Consider the following 21,333-nt stretch of genomic DNA (forward strand, 5'->3'; position numbering starts at 1 on the left):
AACAAACATGTCATACCTCCACTGTGCAGTTCGTTTTGCACAGAGTGGCCCCGAACACTGACTTCTGGGGTCCCTCGGTGGCTCTCACGGCTCCTCTTCTTATCAGATAGCCCCCTAGGAGAAGCGCTCTCCCGGGGGGTTACCTTGCAGGCGAGCTCCCGAGTCCAGCATTTGCATCCATAGACACGAATGCCAGACAAGGCCCCGGCGCCCGCATCATTGGATTTGATTGACAGCAGCGGGAGCCAATGGTTGCACTGCTATCAATCTATCCAATCAAGAGCTGAGAACCCCGAGCAAAAGAAAAGCGCGTCTCCGCCAGGTGAAATTCCAGGGCTCAGGTAAGTGAAACGGGGGGCTGGGGGGCTGCCAGGTGTTTTTTCACCCTAATGCATAGGATGCATTAGGGTGAAAAAACACGAGGGTTTACAACCCCTTTACATTTTGACAAAAATACCTGGAAGCTGATTGGTTTCTATACAGAACTGCACCAAATTTTGCACTCTCAAGTTTTAGTAAATCAACCCCATAGTATATTGATTTCCTTTTTTTTTTTTACACCTTTTTTTGCACATTTTTATTTTATGTGGGGTCTGGTCAGTGAAAATCTTATCCAGTTTTAGTGTATCAACACCAATGTGTATGTACAGGTTGGTCCCACCCAGACCCCACCTCTAAATATAAAGGGACCGCCAACAATTCCACTTTACTGGTTGGTCTCGCCCAGACACCTATGCGGGGTCCTCCCACTCACAGACTCGATCAGAGCAATTATGCCTTTATGAGTTCCAGCATGTGTAATAACTCCAATAAGGTTGATGCTGTGATCCCGGGACATGCCCAGGGACCCGGCAATAGCAACACAAAGGGTCCTAGAGCTCTTAAAGCGGCCGACGTACCACGACGGTGATTCGCACAGGGGGGCCAACCTGCCGCAGTATAATTGCGGTGGCTGGTCCTTAAGTGGTTAAAAACAAAACAAATGCTAACCAGAATCCTTTCTAGTATAGTCACTGAGTGCATAATGAGAATTTAACATGTATTTCAGTTACTATGCTTCAACTAGACCCTACTGGAGACGCCCTGTGCCGTGTGCACACCAGGACTTGGGTAAGCAGCCCTACAGCCCCCCCCCTCTTTTTTTTCCCCTTGTGTAACATATACATTTTTTGAATTGTATATACATTCTTTATATATGATTCACTATATTGTCATTGATCTTGTGTCGATTAAATTGCAGATGTCTTCCTGATGAAGCAGCCTAGCCCGCGAAATGAGTTGAAACACTGTCCATGACCAAGTCACCTATGTTTTGAATTTACTACTGACTTTTTTCATCATGTATTATGTATTAATAAACTTTTCTAAATTTTATTATTGCCTACATATTAGGCATTGTATTCCTCTATGCATTGTACCGAGATAGTCCACTTGCTTGCCTCCTTTTCCTTGGTGAGCCCTGGCTGAGGACCAGGCTCCCAAACCTTTTATTTTATTTCATTAAATCTTGGATGATGGCACAACCTTCGTTTTAACACACATACTTATTGACACTGCTCCTAGAGGCCGCCCATATTTTTCTAGACCCACATAACTTATATCAAGCAGGCTTACTTGGCTTAAACGTACACCTACCTTTTCAGCCAGATTTAGGACAGTTCTTGCCTGGATAACAACCACTTGTTCGTCGTTTGTCAAATTCTGTACCCAAAAGAATTGGAAAGTAGTTATAGCAAAGCAATGAAACAATCACCTCTAAGGCTGGGTTCACTTATATGCAAATCGGATGTATTTTTAACCGCATCCAATTCAACATAACATGTGAATGTGACCGGCTTTCAATGAAGCGGGGCGGCCACGGAGTGGTTTTGAAAAGGGTCCTGTGCGTTTTCGGGTCCGGTTCTGGTGCGAATTCAGGAAAAAAAAAATTCACCTGAATTGCACCTGAACAGGTGAACAGAAACATACTTTAGATTGCAAACCGCAGCCGCAGACACGTGAACCCAGCCTAAAGACACAAAGCTTTACAACGAAGCGAAGCATGGCGGTCACAATCCTTTGTCATCCACTGGTAAGTTATCTGTTGCAGTCCTACAGAAAGCTTACAGCAGATCCACGTGAAGTGTTCTGACTGATGGAAAGAACAAGTTTTACGTAGCAGACTTTACATATACTATATAGGTTTGTTGCAATTTTTTTATACATTTTAAAATCCAGTGTGAGGCACGTCCATTAGGGGCGCCCGGGCACTGCCACCTCTCTTCAGGTCACCCCCCTATATGCAATGGATAGATTCAAGCCTGAGGCTCTAATAGGCTTCAAAATCGTGTGGGCTCGGGTTGCAGAGGATGCGCTCCGTTTCCGCCCAGGTGTGTTGCAACAGCAAATGAATATTCGCTGCTGCGAAACTGATCCTCCTTCTGGCCAATCGGGAAGCAGATATGAAACCCGTTTCCCGATTGGCCAGCACATCAGGTGATCCTATTGGATGTCTAGCACTGGGAGGAGCAGAGAGGAGATGCACCGCGGAAGCTGCTCTAGGAGAGGACACCGGAGCAGCTTTTCCTGAGCCCGCCTAGATTAAGGACAGGGATAGGAAGATGGCCGCATCCAGGGCAAGGACTGACCAGACAGTGGGTGGGGGTGTTTGCTGGGGGTGTTAGTGCCATGCCGCGCGGGGGGGGGGGTTCACCGCACCGTGGGAGGGGGGTAGGGGCAGTTGTGCTAGTGCCACTCCACCGGCAGCCCGGGGGGGGGAGGGGTTGTCGCCCCCACCCCAAAGAAAACCCCATCAGCTGCCACTGTTAAAATCTATGTTTTTTTTATAGATTTAGCTGTTTATTTAAAACTTTTTATTTACAATTAAATATCAAGTATATTTGCACCCATGACACTGGTGTTACAGTGCATTACGGGTTTTTAAACAAAAAAGCATAGTAAGCAATAGTTTTTACCTTTTTTAGGCCTGATTCACACCTATGCAGGTTGCAGTTTGCATATTGCAGGTGTATTTTGCGTTTTTCAATACATGCTTTTGATCCATTGAAGTCTATGGAACCAAAAAACTGAAAAAAGTCCCTGGCCCTTTCCATAAAATGCATAGAAGTGAACTACATCCATAGGAAACCATATTAAATGGAACGTAGTGTGTTTCTGCAAAACTGAAAACACACTAAAAAACCATAGCTCCCAACTGTCCCTGATTTGGAGGGACTGTCCCTGATTTGGAGCAATGTCCCTCTGTCCCTCATTCCTCCTCATTTGTCCCTCATTTTGGTCTGATCTATATAGATGTATATAAAATGCACTTTTTATCTATCAAAAATTGTTTTCCAGCGCTAAACCTTTCATCTGATTTCTAAATTGCTGCATGTGTAAATTCCAAAAGCCAATATAAAGGAATAGTAGTGGTAAAAAAAAGCACTCGTGGGTTTAACCAATCTTGTTTTTTTTTGTAGAATTCTCCTTTAAGGGGGCGTGGCCAGGAGGTGTGTCCTATGCCTGTATACTTTTGCTGATAGGTGTCCCTCATTCCCATCTCAAAAAGTTGGGAGGTGTGAAAAATGCATAGGTGTGAACCAGGCCTAATGCCCCGTACACACGGTCGGATTTTTCGACCTGACTGGTCTGACGGACGCCGATGGACCAAATCCGGCGAACAATCCGATCGTGTGTGGGCTTCACCGGACTTTCAGCGGACCTTCTCAGTCGCAAATCTGACGGACTTTAGATTTGGAACATGCTTCAAATCTTTACGTCGTAACTCCGCCGGACCCGGAAATCCGCTCGTCTGTATGCTAGTCCGACGGACAAAAACCGATGCTAGGGCAGCTATTGGCTACTGGCTATCAACTTCCTTATTTTAGTCCGGTGTACGTCATCACGTACGAATCCGTCAGACTTTGGTTGATCGTGTGTAGGCAAGTCCGTCCGTTAGAAAGTCCGTCGGAAGTCCGACAAAAGTCCGTCTAAAGTCCGCTGGAAAGTTTGTCGGACCAGTCCGGTCGAAAAGTCCGCCCGTGTGTACGCGGCATAAGACTGTCTCTTCAATGAAAGCTCTTTATTGAGCCCACAGCAGCCACGTCTACACCCAACGGTGCAAAGGAGGAAGCCAGCATGGCTCAGATCATGTACCGGGTGAAGCAGCTCCACCAGAATATATTTGAACCTGACTGAAAGGGATTTACATGAAAGTTCAAAGTGAACTAAAGGACTTTTCCACTAGTAGACGTGTTGTCTGGAGCTGCTGTTTAATTGGGATTCCAGACAGTAAAGGACTTGATATCTGATCATGACAGACTAGCTGACATCATTATATAATGTGTTCCAGGATTTGATATAAAGGTCTCGGCACTGACGGCATACAAAATCTGCCAGGAAAATAGAACCATCTCATCTTTCCATGATGAGCTTTTTAGTGTAGCTTTTTGTCTGGGTTTTTTGCTAGTATTTTATATTTAATGCCAGTGATTGCACTTATGTATATTATTTATTTGATGAAATAAAGTATTTATTTTTTCCTAATCAACGGTCCCAGTTAACAACTGACCCTACTTTGACCATTATTTTTTTTCCTCGGATCCTGCAATGTTCTTCTGGACAGTATAGTGGTCAGTCTTCTCTGCCCTTTAAAGAGGAACTGCAGTCTGCTCACATCATTTGTAATAAAAACATCTTTGCCATTCTGAAGCTTCCCTCCAACCACTTTGATTATTATTTTTTATATACTGTGATTCTGTACTTGCCAAATATGCTGCAGAAATCTCCCTCCACTGAGTCTGGCTACAGCCATTATAACTGTGGGCAGCTGAAGCTGCTGCCTGTTCACTTCCTGGATTTACACAGCTCTCATTGGCCCTCTTATGACTCATCACCCCTCCCTTCCTGGCAAACTCTCACAGTGAGAGAGAGAGCTGTGCATGATGTCATAAGCCTAGGCTAATGACCAGACAAGAAACATGAAGTGGGCTGTATAAGGTATTAACTGGCAGAAAAAAAAATGTTTTACTATCCAAAGTTAAAACAACAAGAGAAGAAGATTTAATAGATGGAAAGATGAAAAATGACTGAAGGTCTGCTTTAAAGTGGATGTAAACCCGATTTTTTTTTTTTTTTTTTTGATGTCATAATGTAGAGTATAAGATTTCCTATCATTTGAGCCCAGTCTTGCCACAAAGCGTTAATCCAGCTCTGAGCAATCCTCTTTTATTGTTCAGTGAGATAAAACTTAACAAACAGAGAAAAACTTTGTCAGCTCCTCCCCCTTGCTGTGAGTGACAGGTGATTTACATATCTCATGCATTAGCCTAAGACATGCATTATTTTTTAATTCCCTCCCCCACAACAATATTTTTTACGTTCTGCTATAAAAACCATATCCAATAAAAAAAATTGAAAAAACAAATTTCTTCACCAATTTAGGCCAATATGTATTCTGCTACATATTTTTGGTAAAAAAAAATTCCAATAAGCGTATATTGATTGGTTTGTGTAAATGTTATAGTGTCTACAAACGATGGGATATTTTTATTTATTTATTTATATTGCAAGTAATGGCGACGATCAGCGACTTATAGCAGGACTGCGATATTTGGGTGGACAAATCGGACATTAACTGACACTTTTGGGGACCAGTGACAAATCAGTGCAAAAACATATGCACTGTCACTGTACTAATGACACTGGCTGGGAAGGGGTTAACATCAGGGGCGATCAAAGGGTTAACTGTGTGCCTAGCTGGTGTTTTCTTACAGTGGGGGAGGTGCTTATACTAGGGGAAGGCATGGATCCATGTCCCATGTCCCCGCTTTGCAGGTACACAGGATCCATGCCTTCTGTACTGACAGAACGGCGATCTGCCTTGTTTACAGGCCGCCGTTTCTCCCTCTGTACCGACAGATCGGTGGGTGCCGGCGGACATTGTATAATCACAGCAGGAGCAGGCCGGCAACCATCCATTTGCTGATCCTAAAATGCCAATGGACTCTCTCCAAATAGATCTTTCTTTTCATTGCAAGACCAGAGAAGTCCAAACAGTACTAAAAGAGGCCAAAGAGACCAGCTAAAACTCAATTTCCTATGGGATCCTATTACCTTACTGAGATCTAGGGAGTCTCTTCATGCCTCCTTTCACTCTTTGTTTCCTCTACCCTTCTGCATGTTGTCAGTATTTAGTATCAAGCCAACATGCTGATTTACTGAAGAAAAATAATTCTAGATAGAAAGAGAATGGTGCAGATTTCATCATTACAAACTGGGAGCATATGAGTGATCCACTGCATACTCCAATGTGTATTAGCTGGGATAGCTTGAACCAAGGTTTTCTATGGAGTTGTCATTAAAAAGATTTCCTGTTCTGAAAAAATATAATGCTGTAAGGCAGGTGGAAAGGGGAGAAAGCGTGGTATCACCACTCTAGGAAGGTCAATAGGGAGCAAACATCTCCTCCACGCTGGAAGCGGCAGGTGCCGGTAATGTTTGTACAATGAAGAGTGTAATGAGAAAAAGTCCTGGACAGCCGCAATCGAAAAATGTTTTGCCTTTATTGAATGAAAATCATCAAAAATACATGCCGCAGCAGAAAAATGCAGGAAAGCTGACACGTTTCACTTTGTAGTCAGTGCTTAATCACAGCTTATTTTTAAGCTGTATTTTTGATGGTTTTCAATCAATAAAGGCAAAACATTTTTCGAGTGCGGCTGTCCAGGTGGAAAGGAGAGTTAGACAGTCTACAAGGCTTTTAACAATGGTTTATTTTTGAGTCTCTATGCCTCCATATGTTTTACCTGTTGTCATTAGACTTCTAATTCAACCTTTTTTCCACCGTTTAACAAGGAGGAATCCTTGAAATAGTTTCCAGGTCCCAAGGAACTCCTGCTAATAATGTATTTTCTCTAATAATAATTAAATTATGACTGACCTAATATTGATGATATTGGTAATGGCCAGACATGAAATGCAAACAGTGAAAACTTTAGTGTTCCCTCACGTTGGTGGTCAGTGAAGTGCCCCATTTCCTTAGTGGCCACTTTATATTGCTGGTCACTGGCAATTTAGGGCTCTGTGAATTCCCCTGAGAGATAACTAAAAACATAATTGGAGTCAGTGGTTACTTATCTGAGATATGTAAATTGCTCATTTCTCACAGAGTCTCTAGTAACCTCTGGAGGAACCCTAGGGTTCCACAAAACCCTGCTTGAGAAAGGCTGGTCTTTTTCATTCAGGTTCTGTGCCTTACCAGCCATGCCACCTAGCCATAGGTTTTTGTGGTAGGCTGCATGTTATGGACTGTTATAGGACTCCAGTAAGAAGTTCTAAAACAGTCCAGTTCTAGAAAAGAACAGTTCTACTGTTAGGTATAGCCACAGGGCTCTGAAAATGGCTAGACAATGAAAAAAATTATAAATGTTGCATTTTGGTGCTGTTCCCTACTCCCAACTGTCTTTGGACAGGCCCATGAACACTTTATGGGAAATATGACCCTAGATGTGATGGCCTTCACTAATTCAGCTTCAGTTCAGAATCTCCCTGTCAGTTCATACATATTCTTACCTATACCTTCCAAATACTGGAACCTCAGGCACAACTCCCAACAGCCAAAGTTTCCTATCTCCCTCAAATATAGGAAGGGTTATTTCTTGTATGGGGGTCCCAGTAACAGGAAGTAAGTAAAACTCTCCACAGTGGTGTCAGAGTCAGAAATAAAGCCCTTGTATTGATTGTTACACCTCCCCATTCTATAAAAAATAGCCTCCAGTTAAGCTTTGTGGTGTATTTCCAGTGAAAACATGAAACATTAGGGCTCCTTTTAGGTTTTTACCATTAGTAATAGTAGGGGGAGGCTGAAACCCTGACCAATTTCTATTTCTGTCTGTCTGTATTGCATATATTACCTTTCTTCTATTACCCCAGGTAGCAATAAAAACTTGATTCTATTCTGTTCTATTATTTCTCTAATTCATCCTAAAGTATATCTAAACTAAAAAACAACAATGTAATATACTGCAGCTTACGATTTTCACCTGGAGATTCTGCCAGGAACATACTTCCTGTCATATAATGCTCATTCACTGCACTGGGAAGAGCAGTGCTGTCACCGTAGGCTGCTTCCTTGATTGGGCTTCAAACACCTTCCCCTCTTCTCATCCTGCTTGCATATAGGAATGTTGCTTTGCAGTTCCCAGAAGGTAGGTAAGAATGCTAAAATCATTGGTTGAGAATTCAGTTCTGTCCACAGGAAGTTACAGGGACACTGAAATTAAGGCAGGGTCAACAGGTATTTTCTGCGCTTGCAAGCTTTCTTTACTTGATCATCTCACTCTCTCTTTACTCCAGTTCATACTGACTTGTCCAGTTGGGTAGAGGTGGCAATTCAATGGTTTTGCCTAAAACACTTAAAACATACATATTGGTTTTGCTTACACAGGTTTTTCAGCAAGGTAGCTTACCAAAGTTCCCACTGAAATGTACTCTCTTCTTCACCATTGTGTGGGTGTTTAGATGGGTCCCCATTTATAGTATTGTCCCTTCTGCTATTCCCATTGCATTATCCATATTCTATCTTTGGGACATTTAACTTCCATGGAATTTAACTTACTGTGATACAGTAACTCCTGAACCCAAGTAACAGAAGGTGGCCTGCTCAGGTGAGAACAGATCTCACCACAGAAGTGTCCAAACTCTACAACTTCTAGTCCCTCTCGCACGGGGCCCTTAAACGTCATTCACGTGACCATAACTGACAGGCCCCTTGCTTAGAACAAAAGGTGGAGGGGATTAAACCTAAAGGGTTACCAACACTCTCTTACAGGTTTGGATATACTTGGTTGGAAAATGCTTTTGGCTTGGTAACTAAATAAAAGTACAAGAGGGAGGACATTTTATGGGAGGTGAGACACAAATATGAGCACAAAACCCCAAAATCCTTTAAAATAGGGTAGTACCTAGTTTTCTTAACCACCAACTTCACTGCATATTACTTCAATTCATCAACACCCAGTATGGAATTACAAATATAGGAAGGCAGATGACATATGAACACTTTTGTAGCACAGAAAAAAAGCAGTATTTTGTTGAGCATAGGATTAGCAATGGTGCAGAATGCTGCTTCCAGAAAGATGAGCAGGACCCAGACAGATTGTGAAATGCCACAATGTTGTCCTCTCACAAGTCACTAGCTTACGTTCAGTCAGTACGCTCCACCTGTTAGACCAGATTGTGTTTGTGTGTGCGACAAATAAAGCCGCTAGAACATGCACAATTTAGAAAGTGAACATACACTTACGGCGTTATCCCCTAGGATGTCCAGCTTTCTCATCAGCTCACAGACTATGATGTCCTAAAGAAGATGGATCAAACTTGTCAGTAGAAACAACACTTTAAAAAACTTGGTCTATACAGAAGAGGCAATGCTCTACTTACTTTGACACCTTCAGCTTCACAATAGACCTGGAGGGGGCTCTTCCCTTCTGGAAAGGGTATGAGGTGAAAATTAATAGCAGGTGACCTCCGCTCTCGCTCCTGAGAAGACAAGAGTCATAGACCTAATTTTAGGGGCATTCACCCAAAACTTTGTACAGTTTTTGGTAGATGCTGGAGAGATAAACCATCTGACGAGATCTCTGCACTTGTTTTCACACCCTGGGTCTGCACACCTGCTGTGGCCTCCTGTTGGACTTCTTTATCTTATTTTTTATAGAGACGTTTTTCTCAACCTTTTACCCCAGTGGAACCCCTAAAATATTTTAGGTCTCAGAGAACCCTTAAAGAAACCAATTCATCAGGGGTCAATGAAAAAAAATGCCTTTTACTTTGGTAATCAGTAGGAAAAACACAACCCGTACAGTAGAGGTCAGAATGCCACCCTTCTACTAAGACATATAAGAAGCCTGGGACTAACTTAGCCCTCTAATTACCAAAATTCAGGTGGAGTAGGCTAGCCATACACGTTAAGATTTCTCTTGTTTAGTCTATGGGCAGAACATGAGAAATCACTCGATTCAATAGCTTGCCATGGTGCACGTGTTGGCCACTATAGTTTTTGTTGACAGCCTTATTTAGATTTGAGTGATACTCCTATGCCGCGTACACACGATTGGAAATGCCGCCAGAAAAATTCCGATGAGAGCTTTTTGTCGGAAATTGCGACCGTGTGTATGCTCCATCGGTCTTTTGCTGGCGGAATTCCAGCCAGCAAAATGCAATTCGGACACGCAAAAAATCATGCATGCTCGGAAACAATTTGACGCATGCTCGGAAGCATTGAACTTCATTTTCTCGGCTCGTCGTAGTGTTGTATGTCACCGCGTTTTTGACGGTCGAAAGTTCAGAGAACTTTTGTGTGACTGTGTGTATGCAAGGCAAGCTTGAGCGGAATTCCATCGGAAAAACCATCCAAGTTTTTTCTGATGGAAATTCTGATCGTGTGTACGCAGCATTAGAGGCGTTTCTGTCCATTTTCTTTTGTAGTTTGGATTTTCCCACTTTCTGTGGATTGGTACATTTGGAGCTGCCTTGGAGCTTTTCCCTGATTACCATCTCACCATCTCACTTGGTGGATAGTATTTTGCTCCCCATTTTTATAAGTTATATGTACTGTACTGTACTGCAGTACATGGAGACCATATTAGTCTGATATAGATATCAGTCAGACAAAGCATGCAGAAGTAGTTTTATTTAATTGTGGACAGGTATATTTTTTACTGCAATTTGCTAGGACCTTCTAAGCTGTTTTAGTCTGGGTCTGTAAACGTCTATACCAACATCATACACCGAAAGAAGCCACCTTAAAAAAAAGGTTTGATTACTTACTTCAAGCTCTAAGATTCGGAATTCTAGCAGCTCGTTCTGGTCCTTTGCATCTTGGACGTCATGTTTCAGTTTTGCCTCATCAATCTCCATTTGCTTAATCTGCAGTGGAAAGAACAATTTTACCATATGCTCATTTCAGCAAACTTCTTCTGCACAAAGCAATATTCCTATCCTACAGTCAGTCTTGTTTATCAAACTGTCTAAAGGAAAAACTAATGTTGTTGTCATAGCAAGCTACGATTTACTTATGTTCTAATGTTACACTGAAAAACTGAAAGCAAGAATCAGATTGCCTTGGGCAACCACTACAGGTCCATTCATCCATGTAGATAGTGTAGCTTTTTGAGCGTGTGCAAAGATTTATGAAAAGCTGTAACTCATAGCAGCTAACATAAGCCAGTTTCAGCATCTTATAGAGAATAATAAGTTCTAACTGGTTGCAATGGAATCTTTTGTAGTGCCCTGGACAAAGAATAAAAATGGACAGATAATAGAACAAAAATGAAGCAGTACACAGTACTTTTTATAAATGGTCAATGCATCAATAGCTCAGTTAATCAAAGTCGAAAAAAAAGTCCAGAGATGAAAAGAGGATGAGAAATGCGGTTGGTTCTGGAGCTTCTAAAAGTCCAAGGAGATCCAGCACTGAGACACAGAGAGAGGAAAAGGGTGCAAACCATGTGCATTAAAAGAGCATCATCAAAGGCAGTTTGAGAACGTGGTAGCAGCATAAAGTCCTACAGTCCATGGTCAGTGGTGGGGCTCCAAGATGGAAATATCAGCTGGCAATAGCATCTTCAGTGCGGGACCCGCTCAAGCATGGCAACATGCAATGTCCTAGATTGCTTGGATGGCTATGGGGCGAGAATTACTTCTGGAAGCATTGTTGGATTGCTAGCAGTGCATTTTAGGGCTCTATCCCTTTCTCAAGCCTTGTGAAAGTGGACTGTAGGGCTTTACATCACTCCTTCATCCCCAGACTGACATCGATGAGCACTTGATTAATATTTATTAATACTATTAATACTTTACTGTATGTTTTTTTTTTAAGCGAGTTACAATTAAAATCCTCTTTTAATTCATGGGGTTTACACCGTTTTCTACTCTCTTTGTGTCTCAAAAAAAGATAAATGTCTTGCTATAAAGTATTTTAGAAAGAAGTCTTACTTTATCCAGTAGCTCTTGATTCCTCTTATAAAGTGCCTGCTTCTCCTCAATCCATTTCATGTCCTTAAAACAAGAAAAACAAGGACATACAAAACATGTAATAAGTATGATATTTATACAGTGACCTATAGGAAAATACTTTTGTACACTAGAGCTGCACGATTAATCATTAAGAATCGAAATCTTGATTCTTTCCAACTCACGATCTTAACAAAGCATTTTCCCGATTCTATGCAGAGTTCTCCGCTCAAGCTGACAGCTGTCAAAAAAAACAGGCAGTCTGCTAAGTTTTACAACATTCCTCAACCAATGAGCTAACTATAAACATTGTAACGTTTTGTTCTTTAGATCAAAGGGACGATCTTAGGTCTGTAAATGAGGGCAGTTTAACCACTTAAAGACTAATCCTTTTTCTGACACTTGTTGATTTCAAGTTAAAATCATTATTTTTTGCTAGAAAATTACCTAGAACCCCCAAACATTATATATATATTTTTAGCAGAGACCCTAGAGAATAAAATGGTGGTTGTTGCAATATTTTATGTCACACTGTATTTGCGCAGCGGTCTTTCAAATGCAATTTTTTGGGAAAAAAATATGCTTTAATGTATTTAAAAAAAAAAAAAAAAAAAAAAAAGTAAAGTTAGCCCGATTTCTTTGTATAACGTGAAAGATCATGTTATGCTGCGAGAATCGTGATCTTTATTCTAAGCAAATAAATAGTGATTCTCATTTTTCCCAGAATCGTGCAGCTCTTCTGTACATATTATAATGTTTGTGCACACGTGTGAACTGTTTAGAAGACTTCGCACTCCATACCCTGCAGGGTGAATTTAATCCATAGAAATACAGATCACACCATTGCATGCACATACAGAAGATATAACTAAGAGATCAGGGTCCCGCCTTTGCTGATTAAAAGTAAAATAGGCATGCTCCATGGTTGTCATCCTAATCCTTGCTTCACTGCCTATTGAATCACTGACCTATAAGAAGGGCAAACAGGGCATCTGCCCAGGGCCCCGCCATTGTTGTGGGTCCAAAGCAGCTTCCCTTTGAGCCCTCGCTGCCCGTCGGCTTTTTTTTCAGCCAGGGTTCCACTTCCTCCACCTCTGGGATCTGGTGTTGCTCACTACTCGCTACAGTCACTACTGTCAAGGTCACCTTACTTTACAGTGGTGGTTATAATGCCACTCTTAAAGTGATATTAAAGTCTCTTTAAAAGAAAATAGAAACAAACATGTGTAGCGGTACACTCTTGAGGGCTGCTGAGTGTTGTAGTCCGTCTCTCACCCTGCCCAGCCAGGCACACAGTTCTCATTCACTCTCAGGCAGAAGACCAGTTCTTGAACTTTGTTTTTATTTTTATTGAGGGGAATAAACTTGGATGGGGATGGGATATTCATGAGATGCCCAAACTGATTTGCAGAACAATATATATGGGACAGGCTATATACACCTCCGGTATATACAACTCCAATCTTCAACTCCAGCACATCACTTGCTTGCAGACTATCTCTCCTCAACACCTCCAGCACATCACTTGTTTGCACTTCCCGGACCAGCTATCACTGATTTGTAGGTCGGACACTGACTCAGCCAGGCCTAAGGTGAATGTCCTTTGCAGGCAGGGACCGCGGGGCCCCTTTAGTGTAGCAAAATTGTAGATAGTCCTGGTGCTAGCTGTCCATGTGGCTACTGAGCCCAGTACATCTTCAGGCCCTGCCAGCCATCAATGGCTGCAGTTGCCTCTCTCCACTGCCCGTGACACCCCAGTCCACTCCTCTGGCTCTGCACCCATCTCAGACTACACTCTCCCAGTCCTCTCAGGCATGCCTCCCAGATCTCCCGACCGTGTGACACTCACCAGCCCTCTTGGCTGCGACCTGTTTATCCTCTCCTGGAGACTTTGCCTGGCAATGCTCTCCCACTGTCCTCTCTTGCTCCCGTGCCACCTTTCCAGGACACCTCCGTGTGTCATGAGAAGGGTCCTGTCCACACCCAAACCCCAGGCCCAAGGTCACCCCCCCCACAGACTGGGGAGCTCCCTCAAAGGCCATGACAGCCTAGCAATCCATCCCCAGCTTCCCAAACAACTCCTCCTCAGCTGGGCTGGCCCTAGGTATTTAAGGAGGCCTGCCCCCTGCCATTCCAGATTGGGGATTGGTCAGGGCTCCTTAGAACACCCCACACAGCACCACCTCCCCTCTCTTCCTTCCCTTCCAGAAAACACTAGAACATTCTGGAAAGTAGTGAGAGGTCTTGGTGATGCTGCCTGTGAGTCACCCAGCTCTGCACTAGCTCCCTAGCTTGGCACTCCCGATACTTCTCAAGCTTCACCCCACTGGCCTGCTCAGTCCCTGGCTTGACACACAAGGCTACTCTGTAAGCATCACCTCCGCTGGCTGGGTCCCTGGCTTGATACCCACTGAAGTTTTCCGACTCTTCACCGTCCCCGGTTGGTGAGAATTCTGCTCTGGTACTTGCTTCAGTTACTCACTGTGGTCCCTGGTAATAAGGTGGATGGTCCCTTACTGGCGATAGCGTCACCTCTACCTCCGACCACGACAGGTTCTCCGGCCGGCAGAACCGTCACTTCTGGTTGGACTGCAAGCCGCAGTCCTAATCCTGCGCTGCTCTCTTGCTTCTGGATAGGCCCTCAGACAACTTAGCAGCCAGGCGCCCCCGGGATAGGCCCAATCTCCAGCCTAGCAGCCCGGGGCACACGACACATGTCCACCCAGACAGCCATCCAGGTGGCACAGAACAGAAATCACCTGACTCCGCCTGAATATATAGGCTCTCCCAGCAGGCCAAAGGATCCAAGAAAATCCCTGCCCATTGACTGAGATACCCCATATACCCATAAACTAACCTTGAGTTGCCCTTCTCATATCTATTACCACCAAATACCCGGCCACCTAGCGGTAGGAGAGAAAAGTGCAACAAGCCCAAACTTAGGGAGAAATCAATGGACTTCTAAAAATCAACCAGGATAACTACTCCTGGCAAGTACATTTGTGAGGAGTATCCCTTTCTAAATTCCAGGGTTCTACATGTAATATGCTCCAGCACCTCCCCATTCACCCCCTGATCCTTCCCCCAGTGACAGTGGGCCGGGGTTCCTCTCCCCCACAACCACTGTCACGTTTCAGATTCAGGGAGGGCTCCACCAGCTCAGCCACGTGATGTGCAGTGCTACACATAGCGTTTTGCTTTTAGGCCAAAAAGTTAAATTTTGGTCTCATCTGACTAAAGCACCTTATTCCACATGTTTGCTGTGTCCCCCACATGGCTTCTCGTAAACTGAAAATGGGGAGGGGCATGCATGGCTCTCATTGATGGCAGCCGCACACCAGAGAAGCTCCGGTCCATCCCCGTTCTCTCCGGCCCCTGTACCACTCCATTCGTTTCAAAAGGGGGTAGGCATCCTGATCCCCTGACTCGCCTGCCCACCTCATGGAAAAAATAGGATATCAAAAATCCACTCCCTGAGCACACTCTGAGCCACGGCCTTCTTCTGGTATGGATCGCTTCATAACTAGGCCCGCATCCCCAGCCTCAAGTTCACAGCCTGATCCAGCCAAACACGATCGCCGCACCACAGACCGGAAAACTGACCCTCTGAGTCTCTCCACATCGCAACACCATGCTTCCCACTCTCCCTAAGCTGCTGTATGACAAACTCCAAGCTCTATTATACGATATCACCTAAAATATAGCTCAGAAAATAGGGCAGTTATCCCAGGAACTGCGAGGTAAACTGGATCAATTGGGGGAATGTACAGATGTGTTAGAGACTAAATTTGATGACATTACTCATTATGTCCATGTTTCCCTTAAACATGCTGTATCTCAATTCCAATTACATCAGGAGGATCTTGAGAACAGAGAACATCGTCAAAATCTGCGGATTCGAGGAGTATCGGAAAATGTAAGTGATAAACATATCTGCCCATATCTTCTGGGACTATTCAATTGTTCCTGATTTTGCAGATATTGTCTAGCGCTTAGAAAGGACCCACAGGTCCTTGGCCCCCAAACCCCCTGCTGGGGCCAGACCAAGGGACATTGTGGTTCAGTTTCATTATTATGAAAGCAAAGAAGCTCTCACATTGGTCACACACAACCACTCACATATTGCGTACAAAGGAGACAGGATCCAGATATTTAGTGATATAGATCCCCATGGTCGTTATGTGATCCTGGTCTGCAGCTATTTATCCACCTCATTCACGCTGATGAACATATATGCACCCAATACCGGCCAGATAAAGTTTTTCAATGAGGCTTTTGAAGTGCTGAAGCGCTTTGACCAACCTTTTACAATTGTTGGGGGGGATTTTAATGCTGTGTTCTGCCCTATACGTGATAGAAAATCCATGTTCCAATCTGGTCCACCCTCCTTGACTCAATCCGTAGCTACCTCCTTCTGAACATTAATCAGAGCTTGTCACCTGCTTGACTCTTGGAGAATTAAACACCCTACTGGTAGGCAATTTTCCTTTTATTCCCCACCTCGCAAAATCTTCTCCAGACTAGATTACTTTTTTGTTTCTGCCCCTCTTCTAACTAACCTAGTAGCAGCGAGGATTGGCCAGATAACCTGGTCCGATAACGCCCCTGTCACTTCAGATCTCTCCCTGAATAATGTGTATTCAAAAAAATGCCACTGGCAACTTATTGAATCTCTGTTAAGTCGAATGGATACTAAAGAGAAAAGCTCTAGTTCCCTCACTGAGTTTTTTCAGCTTAACACAGGCTCTGTATCGGATGCCTCTACTTTGTGAGAAGGGCACAAGGCTTATTTCCGTGGGCAATGTATCTCTGAGGGATCCCATCTGAAGAGAGATGCAGCTGCCCAAACAACCTTTCTGATGACTAAACTAAGATCTGCGAAACGTGCTCTTATGCTCTCGCCCACAGTGGCTCGCCTCTGTGCATGCAGTGACCTCTCTCGCAATCAACTCAAATCCCTAGCCATGAAAGCATTTGACAGGTTAAGTTGGCCCTGTATGTTCGCAATACTGTCCAAATATGGTTTTTATACTACCACTTTACTGACCAAAAACCCCTGGTGTGATATTGCAACTGTACATAGGTTTTTCGTTACTATAATTTCTTTTTTTCCCCTTCCTCCAGTTTTGTGTCTTATGGTTTATGACCTGTTACCTGACTATCATTAATGATGTGTCTTTAGGATTCTGTATACATTTAATTTTGCAAATTTGCTGTGTTGGCTAATGTTTGCCCAATGTAACACATTTATATATTTCTATTTTTCTTTTTTCTGTAATTTTTTGTTGTTGAAATCTTTCAATAAAAATACAATTTTAAAAACTGCAAATGGGACTTCTTATGGCTTTCTTTTAACAATGGCTTTCTTCTTGCCACTCGTCTATGAAGGCCAGATTTGTGGAGTGCACGACTAACAGTTGTCCTGTGGACAGATTCTCCCACCTGAGCTGTGGATCTCTGCAGCTCCTCCAGAGTTACCATGGGCCTCTTGGCTGCTTCTCTGATGAATGCTCTCATTGCCCGGCCTGTCAGTTTAGGTGGACGGCCATGTCTTGGTAGGTTTGTAGTTGTGCCATACTCCATTTTCAGATGATGTATTGAACAGTGCTCCGTGAGATATTCAAAGCTTGGGATATATTTTTATAACCAAACCCTGTTTTAAACATCTCCACAACTCTTTCCCTGACCTGTCTGGTGTGTTCCTTGGACTTCATGATGCTATTTGTTCACTAAGGTCCTTTAACAAACTTTTGAGGGCTTCACAGAACAGAACAGCTGTATTTATAATGAGATTAAATTACACACACGTGGACTTAGGTGGCTTCTGAAGGTAATTGGTTCTACTAGATTTTAGGGTTTTAGGGTTTAGGGGTATCGGAGTAAAGGGGACTGAATACAAATGCACGCCACGCTTTTCACATATTTATTTGTAAAAAAATGTTGAAAACCATTTATCATTTTCCTTCCACTTCACAATTATGTGCCACTTTGTGTTGGTCTGTCTATCAATAAAACCCCAAAAAATAAATTTACGTTTTTGGTTGTAATATGACAAAATGTGGAAAATTTCAAGGGGTATGATTACTTTTTCAAGGCACTGTAGTGCATGCAGGCAGACAGTCATTTTGTTTAAACACAGAGTTTCTGCTTTTTTGAAAGTTTCTGTTCCATCAGGTTGTTCTTGGGAAGCAAACCACCAAGCCGCTTTCCCTCTAACAGCTTATGTATTATGATCATTTCACAATCCACTACAAATTCCAACCTTTGATATTCTCTACCCTGTTGAGTTTCTTTGAGACTGTACAAAGTCAGAGTGTTTGTTCTAGAAAACAAAGACTGAGCATGGCAGAATAATTTGGAAAGCTTTGATCACAGGTATGTTTTGAGTCTAATTGCTGTGATATTGTATCCACATAAATGCAGGAATTCAGACATGCCTAGGTTATATTGTCTTTGTAGATATATGATAAGATTAAAACAAGCAGACAATCAGGGGAATGGAAGACATCCCCATTTGATGTTGGTAAAATTGTACAAGCAAAGAAATAGAAATGAGCAGGGAAAAAAAATAATGTTCATTGAAACCTTATAAAGGGGATCTGAAAATAACAAAATGTACTATACACTGACATACCCACACAATAAAATCCCAAAAAACAACCACGCTTCTTGAGAGTAGAAGACGCTAATGAGCATGTTTACTATGCAGAGCAAAGTCCAATGGCTATATTCATATGTTTTGCTTTACTGGTTGCAGTGGGTTTACTGCGCTTTACACATAGTCACTGCACTTACATTATCTGTTTAAAATAAACGCCTTGCTATCTTTTTCATATCTCCAACAGTGTGAAAAAAGTAAAAAATAAATAAATTAAGCAGGTCTGAACCAGCAGTCCCTGATTCCATTTGGATAAAAAAGACACAAATTAATGAAAATGTATAATAGTAAATTATTAATGCATGTATTTAACTGCAACTAGTGCCTAAGTACCTGAACTTAGTTTGGTATCAGCCTCTTGCTATCCCTATACAGCAGTGCTTAGATTGGGAGAGGGGGGAGCAGGACTGGGATCCACGTGCGCTACATCCTATGTGCTGACAATGAAGATGCTCATAAGTGTGCGCAGCCTATTGCATTAGGACGTGCACCCCAAAGATCAAACACATATGCGCGTGTGTGTGCGCATGTGTATATAATACATATATATATATATATATACATATATATATATATATATATATATATATATATATATATATATATATATACATATATATATATATAACTTTTTTTTTGACAGAGTCAGTAGAGCAAAAATTGGTGTCAGTAGGGCAGTGAACGGTGTCAGTATTTTTTCATTTTTATTATTTTATTTTTTATTATTTTTCTCAATTTTTATTTTTTAAATTTTTTATTTTTGTACAATTCTTTTAGGAGCCCCATTAGGGGGTGTTGGTGAAATGTTAGGGGTCTAAACAGGGGTAATATGCTCCCCAAGGGGTGATTAGGGTGTGCCCAGGCACACCCTGTGCGCACGCCTATGAAGATGCTAATGGGGGAGATAGCAGCGTGAGTAGAGGGATTACCTCTTTATTTTACTGCTGCTCTTTTAGGCTACATTTTGGTATGCAACCAGATTGCTGTTGATTGTTTGACCTTCCTGCTGAATGAGACAGGGGGATCATTTTTGCAATGTCTGTGTCATGTAAACATCCCCCTCTGGTAGCTCAACACCTTCCTGCTTAGCCTATTGTAAAATGACGGCCAAGCGGGAGCACTGTTATCCTGGGTGCATGTCATATGACATCCTACAGGTGCATTACTCATGCATGCCCTAGGAGCCGCACACCTGCGTGATCTGTCATCTGCTGTGTCCACTGGACACAGATCGTTGTACCTTGTGATTGCTGTGACCAATCACAGCGATAACATGTCAATAGTACACAATAGATTTCACTCATAGTCATTCATTGAGTACCATTGTGATCTCTGTGATTGGTCACAGTGATCAGACAGGGCCAATCACAGCGTCCCTGTATCATGTGATACAGTATCTCACAAAAGTGAGTACACTCCTCACATTTTTATAAATATTTTATTATATCTTTTCATGTGACAACACTGAAGAAATGATATCCCCCTGATGAAGACACGTGATTCCCTGTGTCAAAGACGCGTAGGGGAGGGGCCAGGACGGAGCGAACAGCACAGAGCTGGATTGTGAGAATCTAACACCCCGCAGCACGCCGATTAGCGCTGATTGAACCTGTATTGTGTGGTGCACAGTAGCACCTGAGAAATGTGAGTACCCCAGTGTGGGGATTGGGTATATATATTTTTTAGTAAATTCATTTGGCGATATCACACTATATAGTCCTCTTTATTTTTTTTTGGGATGATGCCTATGGAGCCACAGAGAGCCTGGTTGGAGGTCGTTTTATTACTAACCATACTGAGCCCAGGGGTGGCTCCATAGGGTGTTTTGACGCAGCTGAACACTGCAGGCGAGCGCAACCACTTTGGGGGTCACCGAGGCACATCACGGCATGTTTATGGCACTTTGATTTAGCCACTGGATGTTTGTTTATTTTGTGAACACTTTTTGCACATAAAGACTTTTTTTTAGAACTTTTTTTGGAATTTTTTTGAACACTGGCACATGAAGGATTTTTCACAAACAAGGATCATGTGGATTTAATTATCACTTATCACTTATATGGATATATCTGAGTCTATTGCATGTATTACTTTATGCTGTATGCTGTTTTTAGTGCACGTTTTTTTCTATTTATTATAGATTAATCTCATGGAGAGATATTTTTTTTGCACTTTTTTGATATATCTGTATATTTATTTATATATGCAGGGCTCATTATAGATTTGGAGTATTTGCTCATCACACTTTAAAAGATAATATAATCATTATTTATATGTATTTATATATATTTTTTATTATTTATGGTATCACTATGGTGAATGGACATATATGAAGCACACCTAAGCGCAGCGCAATTTTTTATTTTTATTTATAACTGAAGAAATGACACTTTGCTACAATATAAAGTAGTGAGTGTACAGCTGGTATAACAGTGTAAATTTGCTGTCCCCTCAAAATAACTCAACACACAGCCATTAATGTCTAAACCACTGGCAACAAAAGTCAGTACACCCCTAAGTGAAAATGTCCAAATTGGGCCCAAAGTGTCAATATTTTGTGTGGCCGCCATTATTTTCCAGCACTGCCTTAACCCTCTTAACCCTCTCCATGATTGAGTAATTGTCATTCAAAGCGTGACAGCGCTGAAAGCTGGAAATTGGCCTGGGCAGGAAGGGGGTAA

General features: G+C 42.5%; 1 protein-coding gene across 7 annotated transcripts in view; it reads right to left on the reverse strand.

Moving 5' to 3' along the window:
• Positions 1-21,333, reverse strand: part of JAKMIP3 (Janus kinase and microtubule interacting protein 3) — a 278,385-nt gene that overhangs the window by 74,676 nt on the left and 182,376 nt on the right. For 5 of the 7 annotated variants that reach the window (XM_073595683.1, XM_073595682.1, XM_073595680.1 and 2 more), the window contains 5 exons: positions 11,977-12,039; positions 10,810-10,908; positions 9,421-9,519; positions 9,278-9,337; positions 1,636-1,701 (listed from right to left, as the gene is read on the reverse strand). In XM_073595683.1, coding sequence (XP_073451784.1) covers positions 1,636-1,701; positions 9,278-9,337; positions 9,421-9,519; positions 10,810-10,908; positions 11,977-12,039 — 387 coding nt within the window. The remainder of the gene's footprint in view (positions 1-1,635; positions 1,702-9,277; positions 9,338-9,420; positions 9,520-10,809; positions 10,909-11,976; positions 12,040-21,333) is intronic. The other 2 variants (XM_073595684.1, XM_073595686.1) reach the window with 1 other exon arrangement.

This window comes from Aquarana catesbeiana, linkage group LG08 (genome assembly GCF_042186555.1).
Source record: "Aquarana catesbeiana isolate 2022-GZ linkage group LG08, ASM4218655v1, whole genome shotgun sequence".
In the NCBI taxonomy this organism is placed as follows: domain Eukaryota; kingdom Metazoa; phylum Chordata; class Amphibia; order Anura; family Ranidae; genus Aquarana; species Aquarana catesbeiana.